Here is a 22,180-nt window from a genome sequence, read left to right as displayed (position 1 = left end):
CAGCTGCTGGGGAGGAGAGCGGGGCTGCAGGCTGAAGCCAAAGTAAAACCTTATCACCCTGGGTGCAGTGCAGGGGGGGACACGCAAGGCTGGTGACAAACTGGGGTGGAGGCCCTGACTGCGTGAGGGGAAAGCTGGAAGCCATCTGCGTGCATCCTTCAGCAGGTGGGGCACCTGAATCAAGGTGGCTGCAGCACCCAGTGCTGCCCACGTCACTGCACAGCACCGGTGTCACTGTAGAGTCGTCACACGGACTCTCTAACACTGATTTTTACAGGCATAGGGTGTCCCCTCTCCCCAGTTCCCCTTCTCCAGGCAGCAGCTTGCTGGGTGTCCCAGCTGCACGCTGCCTTTCCTTTGCATCTGACCTCAGCGCTCGGCTTGCGGTGTTTGCTCAGGTGAATTACAATACCTGCGCAACGGACTTTACCCTGGATTAGTACCCACGCAGTGCCAACCTACATCCACGCAGCTGTACACACCTACGTGTAAGGGGCCACTCAGCTGGAAAGCAACTTGGCAGACAGGTCCCGAGGTGCCGGTGGATGCCACGCTGAACACGAGCCAGCAGTGTGCTGGATCATAAGCCCAGATGGATGAGTGCTTTGGGAAGCTTCTCAGCCTGCCACGCAGGCTGAGGCAACCTTCTGCAGGGCTCTCCTTCATGGAATGAGGCATGTTGCCAGAAGAAGGTGTGACTGCTCCGCCTCTCCCTTACAAATGCTCAGATTTAGAATTGTAGAACGTCTTGGCTTGGAAGGGACCTCGAAGATCACCCAGTTCTAACCCCTCTGCTGTGGGCAGGCTGGGTCTGGTCTAGCATCAGGAACACGGCTTCGTGCCCCTCTCAGCCCCTGTGCTGCACGGGGAAGTGCTGAGGAGGAACTGAAAGCAGCTTCTGCCACGCGCCCGTCAGCTGGCCCCAGCAGGCTGCAGCCTCTCACAGGGCCCGGTGGCTTGGCCAGGGCTCTCTCCTGCTCCTTGGCAGTGCAGGGGTGGGAAAACGGGTCTTGGGAGGAAGAGACGGCCCCAGTGCCCTGGAGCATGCTGTAGGAAGGATGCCTCCCCTGCTGCAGTGCCAGGAGCACTCAGTGCCAGGAACTGTGGGGAAAAAAGTGAAAGGTGCGCTCCGCGCTGTGGGATGCTGCTTTGTAAGGCAGCACACAGGATGTTTTCCTGGATACAGCAGGAGCAAAGAGCAGGAAGCACGTTTCTTCAGTCACAGCTCCAAGAGCTGTTTCTTTTCCCCACATCAAGCCATCAATTCACCCAAAAGTGAATTCAGGGGAAGTTCAGGTTGGATGTTAGGAAACTCTTCAGACAGAGCGGTGCTGCACTGACACAGGCTGCCCAGGGAGGTGGTGCAGTCACTGTCCCTGGAGATGTTCCAGAACCGTGTGGATATGGCACTGAGGGACATGGTCAGTGGGCACGGTGGGGGTGAGCTGACGGCTGGACTAGGTGATCTTACAAATCTCTTCCAACCTCACTGATTCTGTGAAAAGAAGGGGTCAGCTTGCTTTGGGCCCAGCTGCTCAGCGTGTCCTCTGGCTGTGTTGTCTGGCACCATGCTGCTTCCAGGCACACCCCCCTGCCGAGCACTACCACCCCATCCACACTTTTCACCCCCTCCAGGGCCTTACCGTCAGGGATGGGAGTGGTGTCTCCCTCCCTAAGAACGGGGTTTAGCAGAGTGATCCACTTATCCTGAGTGATGCACCCTGTCAGAACACCCTCTTCTGTGAGGTTTCCATCAAAAGTCAATTAAGGCCATGTTGGATGAAGCCCCCCGCAGTATAATTCCAGCTTAATTAACAGCACGGAACTAAATGATGAGTAAAACAGAAGCGTGAAGCCAGCTGCTCCATCATCATCACTTCTCCATTTTCCCTCTCTCGTTCTTCCCTGGGGCTGAGCGCTAGCGCTGGGCCACGGCCTGCTGTGGGCAGGTGCGGGTGGAAGTATCCCAGGCTGGGCCTCGAGCAGAACAGTAATCCAGGCAATGGCATCCCTGCTTGCACCTCGCTGCTTGTTACCTGGCCTTCTCTGCGCATTTGGATGTTGCAGACTTGAAAGTGTCCCACGCCAGTGGGGGAAAACAGATGCCAGCATCTCCCCTCTGATGCGCCAGGCCCTTGTTGCTTGAGCTGCTTGTCATAGGATCACTGAATCCCAGAATGGCTTGGGCTGGAAGGGACCTCAAAGCCCACCCAGTCCCACACCCAGCCATGGGCAGGGCTGCCACCCGCCAGCTCAGGCTGCACAGGGCCCCATCCAACCTGGCCTTGAACCTCCAGGGATGGGGCACCACAGCTTCTCCGGGCTAAAAAGAATCTTCACAGCTCTCTTTCCCCTTTGCTGTTTGCTTTGCCCAGCCACGCCGGCTCCGAATGGCAGCAAGGTCTGGGGAGTCACAAGTTCAGGACAGGAGGCTTTTTTTCTCCTTTTCCTTCTGCTTTTGTGCCCATTGTTGGCATCAGGAGAAGGAAAAAACAGTGCAGGCGGACAGCAAGCAGCCATCCACCAGTATCCACTCCATTCCGGAGCTGGGAATACTGCTGTAAGGTCCGGCAGCAAGTGTTGCATCCAAAGCTCCTCAAGGAGGCAGCGCAGCTGGGGTCTCAAGTGCCAGAGCAGGCATCTGAGGTAGGTGGGGAAGAAATGGTAGGGAGGCCAAATCCTCATCACAAGCCTGGCAGGTCAGGAGCTGTGGCTCGGGGCCCAGCTGAAAGTGGCTCTGCCGGAGGACGCCCGCCCTCAGCCCAGGATGGGATGCTGCAGGTTTGGCAATTTGCCTCCACATCCCTGCGGCTGATTATCCTGCCCGCTCCGTTCTGCTGTTACAACAAACGCATGCTGTAGCCTGCATCACCAGGAGGACTATTTTTAGCCAGGGTTATTATATTTAATGATCTGCTTTACAGCACAGACCCGTGAACCTCCGAGCCAGCGCAAGCCTGGTACAGGGTTGGGAATGCTTGTAACGAACGGCACTGCCAGCCACTCCACCTTCTGGAACTACATCCACGTGCTCCATTCTCCTTCAGGTCCTTCCGCGACCCACTGTGGTCAGCCCTGAGGCAGGACCAACAGGCAGAGCTCCAGCACAACACCCATCGTGCACCATCAATCTCCAAGCCTCATTTCCAGATGCCCTCTGTTTGTTTTTTCCCCCTCTACCCACTCACGCTTTAGGGAGAACGCTTCTCCCCCTCTCAGCGTTGCTTAGACGAATGCCACCCCCTGCAGGCAGCAGACTTGGAGGCTCGCTTTGAGGCTGCGTCCTCATTTTCCAGCAGCGACGCTTGCCACCGTGGCGCGGCCCTCGCGGTGAAGCCAAGCTCTGGGAGCGCTGCACGCGGTCCTCACCGCACCGAGGGAAGGACGGAACGGCAACACGGGCACACAGAGTGCAGCACATGGATAATCTTTATTGGTAACATCAGTGGAGCACCAGTAATCCATTACTGACTGTAGTGGTGACACACAGCTGAGGCACATGCTAAGGCACTTTTATTATATATATATAAAAAAAAAAAAATTAAAATTTTCTTGTGACAGCAACTGGGACACGAGGCTCCTGCTTTTAGAGCGCTTCAGGCGTACAGTGTGGCACTTCGTATGTCACTGCTTTCACTTTGCTCGTAAGTAGGTCTAAATGCAGCATATACAATATGGTTAAGAATACAGGTAAATCCAGCAACCAGTGTACGGTGTAGAAAAGTAAAGACTATCTATATATAACCATGGTCCCAATAGAAAGGCAGTGATAAAGACCTTTATTTTTATCTTAATTACTTATTACGAGAGATACAAAGGCCTTACATATATCTGTGCAGATTAAAGGGTTTTTAATATACTCTTAGTCAATGGTGCACAATAACTAATCCCAACCCCTGGTTATAGAGCAGGTGCGAGAGGCTTGGACATGTCAATAAAAGAGGGATTCCCCTCCCCTCATCCCCACCCTCTGCCCACTACCCTATTAAATTCCCCTAGATTCTATTACCATTAAATATATTTGGTCCCCTAGAGATTCTCAGACAAGCACAAGGACGCTGTTCTGCTTTCCCAGCCTGTCGTTAACTACTGGTCCACACTACCTTAGATGAAACCGCTCAGAGGCAGAGACACTAACAGGACATCATTGCACTTCAGAGATCTGTCCAGACAGTAAAAAATGAGGAGAAAAGGGGAAGGGGAGGGAAAGCCAAAAAAATAGGGAATGAAATTAAAAAAAAAAAAAAAGACAACTTTGGCAAGTCCTCCAGGTAGTCCCAGGAGGAGCTTCTCTCTTCACCCCTCCCTGGAATCAGGTGAAAGAAGAAAGGGTGAGTTGCCATGGCCAAAGCACACCGTTTTTCCTGAAACTGCTCCCAAACCGTGTGGGTGGGCAGATTAAAAGAGGCAGAAGTCTGAGGTCACTGAACATGATTGCCGAAAGCAAACAAAGAGAGAGGGGAAAGAATACAGGAAGGAGCTTCCCTGCAGCTAGCATCTGAAGACAAAAAGGAGATTTACAGCAAAAATAATCTTTCCCTAACCCCACTCCCTCCAAATTGTGTAAGGATTCATCAGCAGACGTGGCACAGACAGTTCTACGAGACTTTGCAGATGCCAAACTGCTGCTCAGATTTTAGAGCCTCAACTCTTTGGCATTAAATACAAAGAGGATTAGGAAACTGGAAAGAGGAGGAAACGAGGAATACAGATGCCCGATGGCTCCAGATACACAGAGCTGGACTTGCTCTGCAGATCCCCAGCCAATTTAAGAGGAGAGGGTTTGCAGAAAGTCCAATGGAAAAGGGGAGGGTGGATGGGTCGCTCCATCATGTGTAACCTGGGCAAAATGAGAGGACTTATTCAGTAGCTTTGGCATCACCGCTTTCTGGCTTGCCATCCACTTCCTCGTCGGAGCACTCTCCTGTACCCTTCCTGACAATTCGACGTGTGACGACAAAGGGCAGGTCCCCACGCCTAGGGAAGGACAGACAGAAGGTCAGTAACACGAGATTCACTGCTCTCACCAGGCACGGCAAGCTTTGGAAAAGGGAGAGGAAGCAGACAGTTTGCCGTGGGCACCTGCAGCAAGCCTACGTTGCGTTGGCTGCCACGATACTGCACTAAACGCTCTGCCTCACCTGAGCTTGCTCTTGAGGGAGCTGACCTCTCTATTCATTGCATCAGCTGTTTCAGTGGCATCATCCAGTTCACGCTGCAGCTTCCTGCGGGACGCGTTGGCTCGCTGGGCCTCCTCTTCTGCTTCCTCAAGCTGGCGTTTCAGCTGCTTCAAGCGCATGTTGGCCTTGTCCGCCTGCGTACGGGCAGGAAAGGAGATCAGCATTCCCCCAGTTACAGCACAGTGGTTACAGTGGCAAAAAGGACAGTTTCCCAAGTCCCCTCTTCCCTTCCTGAAAGCAGCTGCCTAGGACCTGACAGCTCCAAGCTTTTCTTAAAAGCGTTACGTGTTCTCCTGCAGCATCTTGAAATTATCACAGCGAGGGAGAAAGAAGAGAAAGCCGTAAGAAGATTAATGCTAGAACCCTCTTCAACGCAGAGGATGCCTCGATCAGAGAAGGGAAACCCTCCCACCAGCAGACTCCACAATGCTGTAGGTAACCACACACACCTGATCTTTGAACTGCTCCGCATTACGCCTCTCGTCATCCACCTGCAGCAATATGTCTTTCAGCTTCTTCTCGGCACGGCGCACTTGCTTGCTGGCAGCCTGGCGCTCCCTGCACAGAAATACAGCAACAGCTCAGACAGGAATCGATCCCCTGCAGTCCCCAACAAGAAGACCAGACGTGGGTAGGTCAGAAACAAAGAGGATAGCAGAAGTCATACTAATTCTTTGTTACAAAAAAAATAAATAAATAAAAAGGATGGGAAGCAAAGCAACGCTTCCTAGAGATGATCAAAAGGTACTAAAAGGTACTGGTGTCACAGATACTTTCCCTGAAGCTACAGAGGAACAGCAACGGCGCATCACAGCTGCAGCTTTAGGACTGGTTAAGTCTGGTTGAAGCTAAAAGTCTCTACAATGAGAGCAAGGAAGGTTTGTCAAGATCCTACTTCTGCACTACTCGGTACCTCTACCATGAGGCCCTCATACAGACAAATCAGAAGTTGTTCAGAAGGGATTAAAATTCCTGAGAGGGTGGACACTTGTAAAACAACCACAGTTGAGGCCAGGACATACTTTGTCTCCATGTCCAACTGCTCTTCCAGCTGCACTATCTTCGCTTCCAAGGCCGTGATGGTAGCCTTGTACTTGGACTTCACCGCACTCTCCATCTCCTGCAGTTTAAGCTTAAGCTCCTTGTTCTGGCGCTCCATCTGCTGGCGAGCGTTCTCATTCTTCTGCGCATTGCTGCGCTCAGCGTTCAGGTCGGCGTTCATCTGATCGATCTGTGGAGAGAAGCAGCACTTAGCCTATCGAGCGTCCCAGCCCCAAAGGCTGATTTGTTTCTCAGACACATGCTGACATGCAAAGAAAAAGGACCCCCAGGGTGAGCTGAGCACCTGGAATAACTCTGCTATAGCAGGAGCTGTCTGTACACAGAGATACTGGCTATTTCTCAAAATGTCTTAGTTTATTCCAATTTTTAAAGTAATTACTTGAAGAACAGGCTTATCAAGCTCCTCTTAGGACTACTTTTGCCAATCACGCACCTCTCTTGGGTGAAGGCGACAATTTGGCACTTAACACAATCATTACCAGTCTTAGTGAACTGCATCCATCCTGAAAGCAAGTGGATTCCATACATGTGCTGTACTGATCTATCACTTACTTGATGTCTGTCTGCCTCAACTACAAAGAAGCAGCCTAAAACTACTGACTTTCAAAGACGAAAGGGCAAGAACTCAACCCGCTTCCAATCCAGGGCTCTGGCTGATAGTCAAGTAGAGAGCTATGTTCTTTGGAGTAAAGCCATCACTTGGAAAACCATCAGCCCAGGTTCTTGGCTTTAGAGAGCTAACAGAACAGCACGCCTGACTCTTAAAGTCGGAAAGATAAAGCACAGCAGAGAACAGACAGATTAGGATCACCGTTTCTATAGCAGCCTAACAAATTCCATATGGATAGTCCATTTGAAGAAGCATAGAACTGGCGGAAAAGTCACTTTCCAAACACACTGTGGCACTGTTCAGCACGCCAAGACAGAAAAGCAGACTACAGATCATATTTCTCGTAGATTCTCAATTTAAAAAAAAAAAAAAGGAAAAAAGGACCGGAAATTCCTGATAAACTTCGGAGATGGTTCCAGCTACCAAAATCATTTAATACTCCAGGATCAAAACCAGGGAGTTAACGTGAGCTCCAACTGCCCTCTGTATTTTCTCTGCTGCGGCATTCAGGTCTATAGACTTTCAAAGGCCTGTAGCATCCACAAAGCAGCAGCTGACATTTTTCAGAGCACAGTTTGGCCATTTACAGGGGTTAGAGAGCCTCTGCTCACACATCCAGCCTGCACAGGTACCTGAAGATTTGCCTTCTTGAGCCGGTCATTGATTATTTCAGTGTTGCCCTGTTCCTCCTCCAGCTCCTCCTCCAGCTGCGCTATCCGGGCCTCTAGGCGTCTCTTTTCCTCCATGGCCAGTGCTCTACAGGACACACAAACATTCACCTGATGTTAGCGGAACACGGAGGAAAACCTGCCACTTTTTCTTTTATAAAATAAGCTCTGTCTTCCAAAAGCACAGAGGACGCAGTACATACTGCAGTCCACATAAAAATAACAGCCTGCAAAGTATTTTCTCAAACCAGCTCCTCCACCCTTGAGCAGGGAAAATTACTCACCCTTTACCACTGCTGTTGGCAATCTCATCAGCCAGCTCATCCCTTTCTTGCTGGGCCTGGCGCTTGGCACGCTCAGCAGCTGCAAGTTCCTGGAACGAAAACGAGACGGTCAGTGATGCAACGGGAAGCGACCAACTAGTGCATAGGAAAGTGCCTAGCATAGGAAAAAGAAGTTACTAGTAATGGGTGGTACGGTCTCTATCTAGACCCAGACTGAAGTATAAGACATGGCTTGTTTCCCTCCCACTTCACAACTTCCTTTGTTTTGCATCACTGCTACTGCAGCTGCCAAGAAAGGACCAAATTCTGCAACTAGAAAGAGACCTTGTGTTCGAGCAGAGTGAAAAAAAAGCAAGAGAAAGGAAAAGAATAATTGTTCAAGCTTAAAGTGCCACGCTTGGTTCTTGGTCAAGAAAACAAACAAACCCTTGACTTGCACACATATGCCATTACCTCCTGCAGTTGGATCATCTCTGCCTCCATGCTCTTCAACTTCTTCTCATTCTCTTTGGCCTGAGCCAAAATCTCTTCTCTGGAGGTACGCGTGTCCTCCAGTTCCCGCATGTAATCCTTCATTTGTGCCTGAAAAAGGAGAACAAAAATGGATGGATTTCTGAGCATCCGGATGAACAAATGGCTGTGTTTATCTTACGGATATACGGGGAGGGAAAGTGGAAATGGGGACTTCATTAGTCTTCAGCTACCTAAAAGGCTGCCGTAAAAAGAAGGAATCACCTAGTTTCCATTTCATGAGGAACAAGGAGAATTAGCAGTGGAAGCAAACAGAGCTGCTTAAATTGCAGGGGAAAAAAAAAATTCTCAGATACGGGGAGGGAGGAGTACAGGAAGCTTTGTAGCAAAGCAGCAGAATGGATGGCCTAAGGGAGGACTTGGCGTTTTTCCTAAGAACAGATCAGACACATGCCTGTAGGAATTAGAACGGTATGACAGAACTGTTTCGGGCAGGAGAAGGCCTACATCGTCTTTTAAGTCTCTCTAGCTCTGCAACTCCATAATCCTTTACAGAAACGCTGATAGGAGGCAAGCACTCGAGCAGACTTTCCCTGCAGCTTGTCTCTAAGGGAATTAAACAGGCAGAAGGGGGTTAGAAGGATATTTGAAATGCCAATAAATCTTTCCGGGTAAATTGCTACAAAGTTGCTGCTCTTGTGACACTGATGCATGGTTCTCATGTGGTGAAATCTTGTATCTCATTTCCCTGGGTAAATACCCTTCACATCCACAACTAACACAATTGCAGTTCCTCACCTGCAGTTTGCGGAGCTGCTTGATGGCTTCATCACGATTCTTGTTAGCAGTGTCTATGTGGCTTTCCAGATCCTTCAGGTCCAGCTCTAGTTTCTTCCTGGCAGCCACAGCAATGGAACGCTGTTTTCGTTCATCTTCCAATTCCACCTCCATCTCCCTCACCTGTACAAAGAAATTCAGGCAGCAGTGTATCAGCTCTTCATTTCCCCAAAGCTGCTTTTCACATCCACCTTACAAACTGCACTCAAGTGCAAGCATGTGACTTGCTCTAATTCCTCCTGGCAGAGGGATTAGGGCTAACATTTCTCACTAATAAAGCAACACAGGCTCTTCAGATAGACAAAGGCTGTCTGAAAAATCATGCACACAAGGGAAAGTCTTTGCAGCGCTGACCGGAGGGTTATCGTTAACAATGATGTGTGGATTGCCACTGCCTTAGCCATCTTTGGGCATAAGTGCTTTTGCAGAACACTTTCAGGATTTACAAAGCAATTCTTACTTGTCTAATCAGCTGTTTCCTCTTCTCTTCATTCTGTTCATCACGTCCCAGGAGGTCCCGGTCAAACTGCGCCTTCATGGCCTGTTGGTTCACTTCTAGCCGCAGTTTGGCATCCTCTGTGGCCTGCAGTTCATCCTCCAGCTCTTCCAGCTGTGTCTTCATCTCCTCCACCTGCTGCTCCAGGGCTCGCTTAGCCTTCTCCAGCTCGTGGACCTACAGCACAGTACCACATTTAGAGTTTCCTCCAAGAGGACGATTTCACCAATCCTAAGATTGGATCTACTACAATTCTCCGCGTTCACACTAGCATAAGCATTTTGCAGTATGAAACTAACAACGTTGATTTTGTGACATTTCCTGTGCAGATACCTCAGCTCCATACTTACACTTTTCCCAACATCATCCTTCGAACTCATCAGGTCTTCCATCTCTGTGCGGATCTGCTTATTGACTCGTTCCAGCTCAGCCTTCTGTTCTATGGCTTCCTCAAGGGCTCTGGCCAGGGAGAGGGCCTTCGTCTCCTTCTCACGGGCTTCAGCTTCAGCACGGTCCCGTTCTTCGGCATATTTGGCAGAGATGTTCTTCTCCTCTGCCAACAGCTAAAAAGCACAGCATTAGCATTTTGAGAAATTACTGAACAATTTTTAACACGATAACCATGCACCTTTTCTTTTACTGCCTTCTATGTAGCTTTCTGCCATGGACAGAAGGAATCAAGAAAACCTGTCTTCAAAGAATGCATATCATCCCATATTCAATAGTGTGCTGACCCTAAGTGAATAAACTTCTGATTCCCTAGGCATCCAACGTATCAGTTCCAAGTACCCCTCAAAAACCGCAGCCAGCACTTATAACTTCATATTATTGTCCATATACAAGTTAGCCCTTTGGGAAAAGAAGCATCACTGATCTTGTGCATGAAACAAAACAAGTTCCCCTTTATGACAGCTTATCTCTCCACTTTATATGCTATACCTCAGTTCAGAAATAAATACGCGTTCTCCAAACAGCACTGCTTAGATATTCTTAGAGGCAAATCTGGCAAGTCAGATGTACCTATATTGAATGGGTTAAGACCGAAGTCATACCTGATCAAACTTCTTCTGCTTCTTCTCTAGGTTGGAAACTGTCTGGCGCTGATGATCCAGGTCCACAGCGATGTCATCCAGCTCTTGCTGCAGGCGTGTCTTTGTTTTTTCCAGCTTGTCATACGCAGCTATCTTTTCTTCATAACGCTGAGTTAAGCTCTCCAAGTCCTTTTGCAGCTTCTTCTTGGCTTCTTCTGCTATCTCGAGGCAGCCCAGACCATCATCCATCTTCTTCCTGGCCTCTGTTGCCTGAAGGACAGAAAAGACTGCATGTGAACCTCACCACACACAGCACAACACTGTATGTGGTTTACTGGCACCAGATGAGCTGAGGAAATAAGTCTGCTGAGTTCTGAAGGAATCATCTACAACCAGTAACACAGTAACAATGAATTCCAAAGGAATTCCTGCATAGAAATCTACAGTTTTTATGATCATTATCAGAGATTCACTCAAGTAAGCAGGATCACCCTTGTCCATGAAAGGTTCTCTTAGTAGATGCCAATTCTGCATTTACATTTTACTTCCTTCAAGTCAGACTTGCACTTGCACTTCCTCTCAAGTGTTTGGATTATGGAAGGTAGACTGTACCTGCTGCTGAAGAACAGAGATCTGTTTCTCTAGGTTTCTCTTTGCCTCCTCCTCTTCTTCCAGTTGCTCTTTCAAAGCGTTCTTTTCATCCTCCGTTTGCTTCAGCTTAGTGCTGAAACTCAGCTTTAGGCGAGTCTCCTCCTGCAGCAGCTCCTACAATACAAGCACCCCAGAGGAACTCAGCACATCTCTTTGGATTTAAAGGCTCACCATCCTCATCCATTCTCTCCAGCGGGAATATTTTTGAACTTCAGTTAATTATGCAAGTTATTTCACAGATAAAACAACTGAACACAGAATTTAAGTAACTGCCTTCCAGTGAGTCAGTACAGAAACAAAATATCGAGAAAGGTTCTATTCTCTGCACACTCTCATGATTGAAGTAAACTTCTTTGCCACACAAGTACTGTCTCCTGCTTTCCTGCACAGGGACCCACAGTCCTTTCTGGAGTCCTCTGAGTAGCACATACAGCATTAAAAAGCTTTCCCAACAACAGCACGGCCACACTCTGCTACACAACTTTCTCATACTCAAGTATCACAGGAACGGACAACACGATCTGGCATGGTTAAGAACAACTTTACTCTTAGCAGAATTCTGAGACAGCTGTCATTTACCAACTTGGGGCACCAACAACATGTACTAACTTTTGCTGCCAGTACTTCAGCTAAATGACTTGTAGAAACCAATCTTCAAATTAGTCACGTTTGAATTGTGCACTATCTTTGAGACTGGATTTTTAAAAGAGTCCTAAGTCGACAGAACATCAATGTCAGTTCAAAGTTACTGAAGATCTAAGGCTTGGCAAACTCTTCCTTTCCCTCCCAATCTTCTGTGTGGTGCTCCATGCTTTGCCAAAAGACCCATATTCTAGTAATGGTAAATGATTTTATTTTGTTCAATCCCAAAATGTAAGACTATGCATGAATTTTCCTGGAAAAAAATACTAAAATATTTGAATCTATCACTTTCCCATTATCTAATGGGAAATAATTTTTTTTCTCTTTAACTTTATAGGTTTATTGGAAATCATGCACAGGGAAAGAAAAAAAAAAAAAAACATCCAACACATGAATCCAGCATTGCAGTTCAGTACTAGCAACAAAGAACTCCAAGCAGAAAGGCAATGGAGGAAAACTTCTAATTCTAAGGCATGGAAAGTTACATATATTCCTCACTCTGAAGAAGCAGAAGGAAGATAAAGAGCTGCTTTCTGTAGAAATGCTCTCAATACCATGCAACACAGCTCCTTAGCAAAAAAGCCAGATTCAACCCTTTGAAGTGTTGTATAGTAAGTATGTAACAGTGTCCAGATTGCTTTCTCACATTATGCGTTTGTAACAGACAGTGGATGTAACAAATACAGATGATACAGATGATACAGATGCCTTGGCTTCCAAAGCTCTCACCTGAGTATCCTGAAGCTGTGACTCCAGAGCAGAGAAGTCCTTTGCTAATTTGATTGATTTGCTGTCAGACTGGTTCAAAAGGCCTGTGACATTGTCCAGCTCAACCTGAAGGAGAGACGAGAGTATCACTTATTAAATGCATCAGCAAGAACAAAGCCAGGAACAGCTACAAGACCTGAAAGTGAAAAACAAGGCACTTCTCAACAGTAAGGTATGTGTATCATCTCTTGGGAGAAGAAATGTGTCATTTCTAGAGACCCAGGGATTAAATATGAAGAATCTAAAAGAGACTCTATTGCAACACACTTCTGTCTTTAAATCTCTTTATCTTATATGATTTGCTTTGGGACTGCATGTAGATAATCCAAATTACATTTTCAGACTCCAGAAGAGTTTGCATACACAAGCAATGCTAAACGTCTAATGATGGCCTTCCAAGAAAGGAGAAGGCAGAAGGCAATGCTTGGTGTGAACCAAAGGTATACGTTTTTTCTCTTGAAGAGAGTTGGATAAAACCCTGGATTTCAGCATCACCCTTCAGCCACTCCTCTTCACCATCAACGACATTACAAACTATCAAGATGCCTTCTTCCAAATCGTCAGACTATGCCTCTCAAGGAGCTGAAAGGTTACAGAACTGTACAGTACAAACTGCTGCACTCTGAAGGGGAGCATCTTTTTGGGGCTGCTCATTAGTGACATCAGTCCTAATGGCCTGAACTGATAATGAGTTAAGGAGTTTGCTGAGTCCTTGGGAAGCAAACTAAGTATGTGCTTTTTGTAGGCACTTTATCCCTTGGAGGAACAAGAGATTTTCAAATTAACCACAGGGAGGTACCACCCTACAAGCCTCTTTTCTCCCTATTCCTGGGCTACAACAGAAGCTAAGGAAAACCCATGCCACTCACCTGCAACTTGTTAACCCTCTCAGCCAATTCTGTCTTCACTCTTTCACCTTCTGTAAATTTCACCTGCAGTTCTTGGAGCTGAGCATCTACTTTTTTCCGCTTGTGCTCTGCATCCCCTTTGCCTTGCAGAAGCACCTTTACTTCATTGGACAGCTCAGCCCTTTCGCTTTCCAGAGCTTGTTTTGCTTTTTCAAGATTTGCTTTCACCTGGAGGGGAGGAAAAAAATAGCAAAATACCTCAGACCGAAGATACAGCAGAATACTTCCAGTGAGTGATTACTCTTTTTTCCTTTCTCCAAATTATTCCAGCAAACAAATGTTGCATGTTTAACAACTAAGTCTTAGACTATTTATTCAGAAAAAAAACAATATGAACACCTGATTAGAAGGAGACAATTAAACAATCACAGCAGACAACAATAAAGGAGATAGTCTTGCACCATCAGATTTCCAAATTAAATGTTGTACAGCTCAACAAATGCTAGCAGAGAAAAGAACTTGACAACAAATTGGCTATTCAGTATAAGATGCCTGATGGGAATAAAGAACGAATGCAACTATTTAAAACAACTGTAATATGCTTCATAGTGCAAAATGATCTATCAATGAAAGAAGAGTATGTGCATCAGAAACCTAGCGTCATGAACACAGTATTAAGGCATTGCCATAGAGTAGCTATCACTTCAATCGCTGCAGAGAGGCTGACTGCTTTGGTCTCACACTTCCTGTTCCACATACCCGTTTGGTTTGTTCTAACTGCTCTGCCAGTTCTTCAATGGCTTGTGAATGTTTCTGCCTCATCTCTTGGATCTGAGCCTCATGTGTCTTTGCCTCATCCTCAAGGGTCTTCTTCAAAACCGTTACTTCCTGTTCTCTCTTTGACCTGTAAAATTCACAGCTTTTATTTAGATGCAAAGGAGAGAATCAAACAGATGCGCATATCCACAAACAGCATCTCTAATGCAGAAAAACACCGAGGTTTGGTTAGCCCTACATGCTACAAATTCACTTTTCAAAGTTAAAACTTATATTTGTACCCTTCTTAAGTACAAGCTTACAACATTACTTTCAGCTAAGAAGCAAATCTGAAAGCATTAATGTTTTGGGTATCACCACCGCTAGGGTTACAGAACAAACTAACTTTCTTACATCAGATAAGGGAATGTAATCTTGACTACAGCTTGCACACTGCCTCCTTCTGTAGCCACCCAGGCTGCTAACCAGCATGCTCTGACAAAGACTTGCATCAATTTAAACTAAAAAGTCAAAACCCAAACTAGACAATACATGTTGGAGTTACCTGAGCTCCTGCTGAGCAGCTGTAGAATCTAAAGTGTCTTCTAGCTCTGTTTTCAGTGCTTCCAGCTCTTCTCCCAGGTCTCGCTTCTGTTTTTCGGCCTTGTTCCTGGAAGCTCTCTCTGACTCCAGGTCTTCCTGCAGCTCAGTGATCTGGGACTCGAGTTCCCTGATCTTTTTCAGGGCCATGTTCTTCTGAGCTGCCTCTTCTTCCACCCTGTGTTTAACATAGGGTTCTGGTCAGAGCCAGATTTAAAGCATACATAGATGAAAACCACCTGTCCTACCAAGAATAATCCAGAAAAAAAAGCTGGTATCGATCAGCTCTACATGATTACTTTCAAACTTTGATCCATAGATCACCTACAAAATTCTAAGTTCTAACTCTCAATACTTGAGAGAGCACAATTACTTACCTTAAAGAAGGGGACTGAGAGAGACTGACAACAGAAGAAAGCAGAAGAAAAAGCACCATTTTACAATGGAAGTTGGACACTTCACTGAATAGACAAATATAGCAACTACCACAGAGAGACAGTGCCTTGCCACTATTTTTTAACCCCCCCTGAAATCCTACGGCAAAACTTGCACAGAGCACATTGCATTGATAGCCTAGCTCTGTGCAGAGAATGTGGCAGTGAGTAGAAGCCAAAGAACTCTGGTGCTAAGGATACGAATCCTAACAGCTCACAGACCGAAATACATAGATTCCAAAGTGACACAAGACTAGAAGAAATACTTCCTCATGTGGCAGCACCATAGGTCAGGTTCTCACCTAGCTAAGGCTGCCTGCAGCTCCTCTTCCTTCTTGGACAGCTGTATTTTGAGTTCTGCAATCTGAGCCTGCAGCTCAGCAATCTGGTCATGCAGATCACTGGAGTCTCCTTCAAGCTTTCGACGAGTCTTTTCCAATTCTTGCCTCTGCTTTTCTTCACGTCGAAGACGTTCTAATGGAGATAAGGACAAAGTAAGTTGCACAGTGACACACAGTCATTCAAAGAACATTGTACAAAGAAGAGAAAATAAAGCTATTCAGGCAGTAATATCTTTCCTGGTAATACAACTGTAAAAACTAGCTGGAGTGCATTATCCTGTCAGGATAATGCAGATGGCGCGCATATTTTGCACTTAAAAGATACATGTACAATTTTCCTCTCCATCATTTTACATTCAAACCTTCTTTCCCCACTTCATTGTAAAAAAACAATAAACAACGAGCACAATGCTAGTCTCTCCCAACACCCACACCACACGGCACTCATTAAGTGATGCTGAACACAAGGTCTGCTCTCCCTTTACTGCAATTAAGTAGGCTATCTCCTGCTGGGTTGACCTGGCCAGCCCCACAATAAAGTGCATCTAGCTTGAACTTGGAAGAACTTGCACAAATGGAGCATCAAAACCCACACTAACCCTGACAAACTGATGCTGCTGGAAGTAGAAAGGTGGAGACCCTTCCACAGTAGGAGAAGAAAGAGAACCAGCTTCTCTTCTCCATTGGCCTGCTGCTTTGGAGAGAATTTTTATTTAGACCACAGGCTCAGCTGACAAGGCACATAACCTTCACCCAGCCACTGAACAGCTCTGTCAAACCGATCAATAGCATACACACTATAGACTAGCCTTTAACCCCTCAAAATCTGGATTGAGACTCAAGCTTCAGGAATGAATCTGAAATTCCACAGCTTTGAACAAAAAAACATCCAAAAATTGAACAAACAATTCCTCTGCAGGATCTGCGTTTTAAAACATATTAAAAAAAATGTCACCTTCCAGTTCTGTGATCATGGCCTCATGCTTGTTCTTGAGTTTGGCTAAACTCTTTGATTTCTCCTCTTCCTCTGTTAGGTTTGTTGTAAATTCAGACATTCTGTCTTCCAACAGTTTCTTTTCCTGCAGAAATGAGAAGTTAGTGTCAATGCAGTTGCTGGAACTACAGGAGACTTTTAAGAGCTGACTGTGCTTAAAGATGTAGCAGTAGTAGGCACTGATGACAGGGACAAGGAAATATGGAAGGAAATAAACCCTTTCAGGATTACAGATAGTACTTCAATAAATGACGGCTTACAGATTTGTATTTGACAGTCCTTTCAAAGCCAAAAGGGAAGCCTGTTTGTGAAGTAACTTGATATTGTTTGTCATAACAACAGACCAGAAAATGATTTGTTTACCTATTGTTAGTCAAGGCTAACTTGACTAACTGTATTTAAATATACAACACCAATCTGTAAAAAATACAGACAGGCATCTAATTTCATTAAAAAAAACATCAGGTTAGAGCTGCTTATCACCAGATTAAATTAATTCATAAGTTTCCCATAAAAAGGAAAAGGTCAGCCTTTGGCCAGTAGTTCCAGGAGAGTCACTGGAACATCTTTAGACAGCACAGAAAACTGCAGGAGTCTTACCTTGGCCAATTTCAGATTCTGATCTTCCAGAACTATCACATCTTCTTCTAGTTTCTTCAATTTGGCCTCTGTGGTCACCTTTTCCAGCTGCAACTTTTGCCTTGCGCTTTCCTCTTCTTCAAGCTGCTCCTCTAGTTCCTTCACAACACAAACACAAAAGCAAGGAATTTGTTAGTGCTGCTTACTGGCCAATACAACCAGCACAATAGCCAAGTTCTAACTTTCAATGTTTCTTTACCCTTTCTACAAGATAACATTAGCACTTTCCAGAACTGACTTCTCTGTCTTGACTTGATGCAATATACTGCACGCTAGTAAATAAAATTTATAGCAGAGTACAACAATACTATTTTGCAAAGAACGCTACTGTTCCCAAAACACCTGGTTCAAGCAAGAACTTGTCCAGTTATTTGACAAGTAGCCATAACTTTCACCTTCAAGAATGGAACAACACATTCCAGATGACTGTTTGAATGTCTGAGGCATCACAATTGTTCTGCCCCATTATTTCCACAGACAGATTTTTCTATTGTATTTCCTTTATTGTGATTCTCTCTCTTCCGATTCCCTCCAAAGTAAGACAAAACGAACCACTCTGACTCTTATTATCCTGTTTGCTGATATCAGAGATGGCATTCCTAATGCATTACCTGAATGTTCTGCTGCATTTTCTTCTTCTCTGCCTGCAGATGTTGACACCGTTCCTCTTCTTCCTCCACCCTTGCTTCCAAGTCATGACATATTTCCTCTAGTTCTTGTTTCTTGGCTGTCAGGCGGGCTCGTATCTCCTCAGCCTCAGCACAGAGTTCAGTTTCTGCTTGCAACTGTTCTTGCAGCTGCATCTTCTCTGCCATTAGCTTCATTGTACACAAACCAGAAACAACAGTAAGACAAACTCCAATTTACCAAAGCGCTAAGCAATTCATACTAACTGAAGGTATATGCTCCTGTGTTCTGCAGTTACATGTAACAACTTCAGCTGTCTCCTGCTATTACTTAAAGACTAAATGTCAAAATGCAGTTATTAAGTGTTGGATCCCAAACCATTCACATTAGCCCTAACAAGTTTCTAGAGACAATGACAATTAGAAATAAGGAGATTGTTTAGTTTTCCCCTGCAAAAGCAAAGTAAGTAAGTAAGTTTTCCCTACAGAAAAATAAGCCTGCTGCCACCTTCTGTGTTCCAAACAAAAAGAATTCCATTTATGATGAGGCTGAATTCAACCAGTTTGCTACAATACTCAGCCAAAAGAGACTTTAAACATAATGGCTGTAACAGGGCAATAGTTATTCAATGTACAAAATGACCTGGTGGAGGAAATGAGCTGGGGAGAAGGGCAAGCGAAACTGAACAAGACGGAGCTAAGTCGCATATTTCAGCAAGCAGAAATCCTGCAGCTTGTGCATCAGACCACTAAAGCAAAGGAATAGCTCTTAAAGCAGTGGACAAAATGAGTTTTACACACAACTCACCTGGGCCTGGAATGTTTCCATCTCACTCAGTCTATTTTCTGCAGCTAGCTGCTTCTCCTTAACCTTTATTAGCTCTTCTTCCTTGGCCATCATCTCTTCTTCCTGCCTGCTTACTTGCAAGAGGGGCTTCACCTGAAAAGGAAACCAAGGGAATAGGATGCATTTAATTGAAAACATGACAAAATGCTCTTGTATATGATGAGCATCCAATAAAACAATTTTTATTTTAAGTATCATATCTGAAGGAATGACCAACTAATTTACTATGAACCATGGGAGAATCACAGAGGACTAGATACCATCGATTTTGCCACTAACCCTCTGCCTGCCTCTGACTGCCCAGTGTTTCCTCCAGGTGGGATACATCAGGAAAGCAATGGGTAAATTTCAGGACTCTCAAGGGCTAAGCAGTAATTGCAGTTTAATAGATTTGCCATGCAGTGGGGCACTTCACAGTTCACAGGCAGTCAGCGTAAACAAAACACAAACACCACCCACCTCTGCACTTCCCCATCCAAAATCCTTAGAAGTCTTCACAGGAATAAGAAAACTACTTTCAACTCTGATTTAGCTGCAAAGTCTCCATAATTAAAGAGGAAAAATCCCATGAGTTTGGGAAAAAGACCATTTCTTCATGTGCTCATTGTCTTTATGAAGATAAAGTACGTGCAAGTCTAACAGCAGAATCAGACTCCAGTGTTTTCATTTTGCTTTCACAATTCTGGAGAAAGAGATGACAAACTTCTCTCCATGTTAACAATTTTTGTCTAGCTAAACTGACTAGCCATGTAGTAAGCGACTCTTTGACGTGATACACCACCAAAGAAAGCAATCCTCTTCTATGCATAAAACATTAAATGATGGCTCTGCTTTTCCACATTACTTGCACGTAGCCTTGCATTTGTTATGCAGGCATACTACATAGAGAATAATGTGACGTATTTTGTATCTATCTAAATGAATCAAGGTGTAGTTACAAGTGAGCTCAACTGGAAAGGAAGTGGCTTTTTTTGTTGTTGTTTTGGTTTTTTTTGCTGTGGTTCAACCTGAGAAGCTTAAATCACAACTACAAACGCTTGCCTAAACTCTTATAAATGGAAAAAATATTACCTTGGTGAACAATCTCCACCACTGCCAGTTCCGCAGTTTCAAGTAGGCAGCACAGTTCCTCTGGAGCACTTTCATGGCTGTCAGCTGCTGCTGGCGCTTGGCAAAAGCTCTGCAAAGTAAATGAAGATCAGATAAGAAAGGAAGCCACAGTGGGACACTAATCTCTCAACCAAGACCACTCTTGGATAACTTTAGATTACATTTTGAGAAGGTTCTCTCCTCAAAAAAAAAAAAAGAAAAAAGAAGCAGAACTGCTTCTGCTCAGGTAAGACTGGTTATCGTTTCCTTAACTCAACTTCCTTTTTATTAAAAAAAGTTTCTCCCTAGCACCTTCCAATCTTAGAAGCCTCATTCTCACTTCCCACGAGGAGATACAAAACAGAGGTGCGTTTTCCTGCCAACCTGGCAGATACCACTCTTGCTTTTAGATATGTACCATTTGCAGTCCTACCTAACAGCTTCAGAGAAATCCCTACACCTCTTGGATCAGTACTGTGCTAAGACCCTTGAAACATCACATTTGTAGCTTGCAGCTCTTTCACAAAAAAGAAAAACCAACCCAAACCTAAAAGTTTGCCTGCTGTACTGCTCTTTAGTGTTCCTATGGAGGGAAACAGACTTTACTGCTCTAGTAGTATGTAAGACAGTAGCATATATATCTTCTTGAATGTGCTAGAACTCAAGTATTACAGAGATTGGACAACTCTAAAACAACTATCAGCTGTTATATGCAACAAACAAATCATGGTCTTTCTGACAAAAAATAACTTGTAGTCAGTTTTTTTTGTTGTTGTTGTTTTTAAGAGAAACTTGCACCTGAAGAGGAGAAATACACATGTTTATAATGTACTTTATAAAATATGGTCCTTACTTTCTGGCCAGGTAGCCTCTGCAGCATGCTTGGAAGCCAATAATGACATCTGTGATCTTCAGATCTCTCTCTTCTTCAAGATGAGCAAGGACTCCAGCTCTGAAAAACACTTTACTCTGTCCAATTCGGTAAAGGTTAGAATCCAGCTCCAATGCTTTGATCTAAAATGAGAGAAAGAGAAGAATACATTTATTGCAAAGACTGCTTCATGTCACATTGCAGAATATATGTCTCTCACAGCTCTAAGATACCCCTTTTCTCCCACAATAACCCACTCAGGTAAGCCAACGCTGGTAACTCCTGCAAAAGCCCTGTCTCAATTAGAAGATTTGGAGCTCAGCCAAGCACAGCATGAAACAGAGGCAATAGAAGACAGAAAACATGTTAGAAGGCAATTATTTAATATAACACCACATCTAGCACCCAGAGCTGCAAGGATGCCGCAAGGAATATATTTTTCTTTCCAAACATCCTCTTCCTTTCCTAAGAGGAATGCATCTGTTGATCCTTCATATTTTATTTTTCCCAATTCTAATCTGAAAGGCACCCCAACCAGCTTTCCCTTCCTTTAAATGATTTGGTGTCAATACCTTTACCAGTTCAGAGGAAGAAACTATATTCCTCTGAGACAGAATAAACGGGAATCCCTTAAATTGAATTCAGTGTCCCCTAGCCAACAAGCTACAAAGCCAAAACTTTCCCTTTGAAGCAGGCAGTTCTGCAGAAATTAATTAAGAGTTTTCACTGAAAGCGTTTGCCATCAGCAGGCCTTTACAAAAAGTTTGTTGAAGCTTGTACTTCAAGCATAAAACTGAAGATAACAATGCTTCTTAACATTTTGATTCAGTGAATACTGTTGGCATCTAAAAGTGTACACATCTGTGGAAACAGAAGGATCCTCTGTGCCCATTATTATTGAACCTCATGCTAGTCAAGAGCCTCCAGCGGTGAAGGCAAGACAGTTTTCTGCACACTCCTTCTCTCAGTCAAAACATTTGTCTTTTGAATTTCTGTCTGTGTGTAGAAGGTATATTTAATATGCTTACAGAATGCACAACCCCAGCTTCCTCACCACATCCATAATGTTTATTCTATTCAAACAGAGTTGATGGAATGTCTTACCATCAGCACACAGGCTTGTTTTCCATCCATAAATCCTTTGGGAATTGCATTTGGAGTTAAGATTTCATATCTGAAGAGCAGAAAGCATTGGATTAATTACATAGGTATATATGAAAACAAAAAACACTAGTTCCTATCTCATTTTAACAGCTTATGGTCTTGTTAGAAGAAAAAAATTGCACCTCTAGACAAAAGAACATAAAGCAGTAGTCTTGGATGGGGTCCTCCACTCCTCACCACAACTCCATGCTTAGTAGAGAAAAAGACGAAGATACTTTTGGGAGGCTTCATGCAGGGGAATAACAAGGGATAGATGTTGTGGTGCTGCTGC

General features: G+C 44.9%; 1 protein-coding gene across 1 annotated transcript in view; it reads right to left on the bottom strand.

Annotated features, from left to right (window-relative positions):
• The window catches only part of MYH9 (myosin heavy chain 9), a 67,645-nt gene continuing 48,876 nt past the window's right edge, over positions 3,412-22,180 (bottom strand). Inside the window, exons 18-41 of the mRNA XM_021386142.1 lie at positions 21,850-21,919; positions 20,728-20,888; positions 19,857-19,965; positions 18,747-18,878; positions 17,924-18,130; positions 17,274-17,411; positions 16,635-16,758; positions 15,641-15,812; positions 14,870-15,082; positions 14,308-14,452; positions 13,570-13,776; positions 12,662-12,766; positions 11,252-11,404; positions 10,661-10,909; positions 9,959-10,171; positions 9,573-9,785; positions 9,074-9,235; positions 8,258-8,386; positions 7,805-7,893; positions 7,485-7,608; positions 6,203-6,411; positions 5,630-5,738; positions 5,142-5,314; positions 3,412-4,977 (exon numbers count right to left, since the gene is read on the bottom strand). Of these exons, the coding sequence (XP_021241817.1) occupies positions 4,860-4,977; positions 5,142-5,314; positions 5,630-5,738; positions 6,203-6,411; positions 7,485-7,608; positions 7,805-7,893; positions 8,258-8,386; positions 9,074-9,235; positions 9,573-9,785; positions 9,959-10,171; positions 10,661-10,909; positions 11,252-11,404; positions 12,662-12,766; positions 13,570-13,776; positions 14,308-14,452; positions 14,870-15,082; positions 15,641-15,812; positions 16,635-16,758; positions 17,274-17,411; positions 17,924-18,130; positions 18,747-18,878; positions 19,857-19,965; positions 20,728-20,888; positions 21,850-21,919 (3,724 nt within the window). The 3' untranslated portion in view covers positions 3,412-4,859. The remainder of the gene's footprint in view (positions 4,978-5,141; positions 5,315-5,629; positions 5,739-6,202; positions 6,412-7,484; positions 7,609-7,804; positions 7,894-8,257; positions 8,387-9,073; positions 9,236-9,572; positions 9,786-9,958; positions 10,172-10,660; positions 10,910-11,251; positions 11,405-12,661; positions 12,767-13,569; positions 13,777-14,307; positions 14,453-14,869; positions 15,083-15,640; positions 15,813-16,634; positions 16,759-17,273; positions 17,412-17,923; positions 18,131-18,746; positions 18,879-19,856; positions 19,966-20,727; positions 20,889-21,849; positions 21,920-22,180) is intronic.

Source organism: Numida meleagris, chromosome 1, assembly GCF_002078875.1.
Source record: "Numida meleagris isolate 19003 breed g44 Domestic line chromosome 1, NumMel1.0, whole genome shotgun sequence".
Taxonomy (NCBI): domain Eukaryota; kingdom Metazoa; phylum Chordata; class Aves; order Galliformes; family Numididae; genus Numida; species Numida meleagris.
Note: the sequence above shows the minus strand (reverse complement) of the source record. Positions and strands in the feature narration are given on the sequence as shown.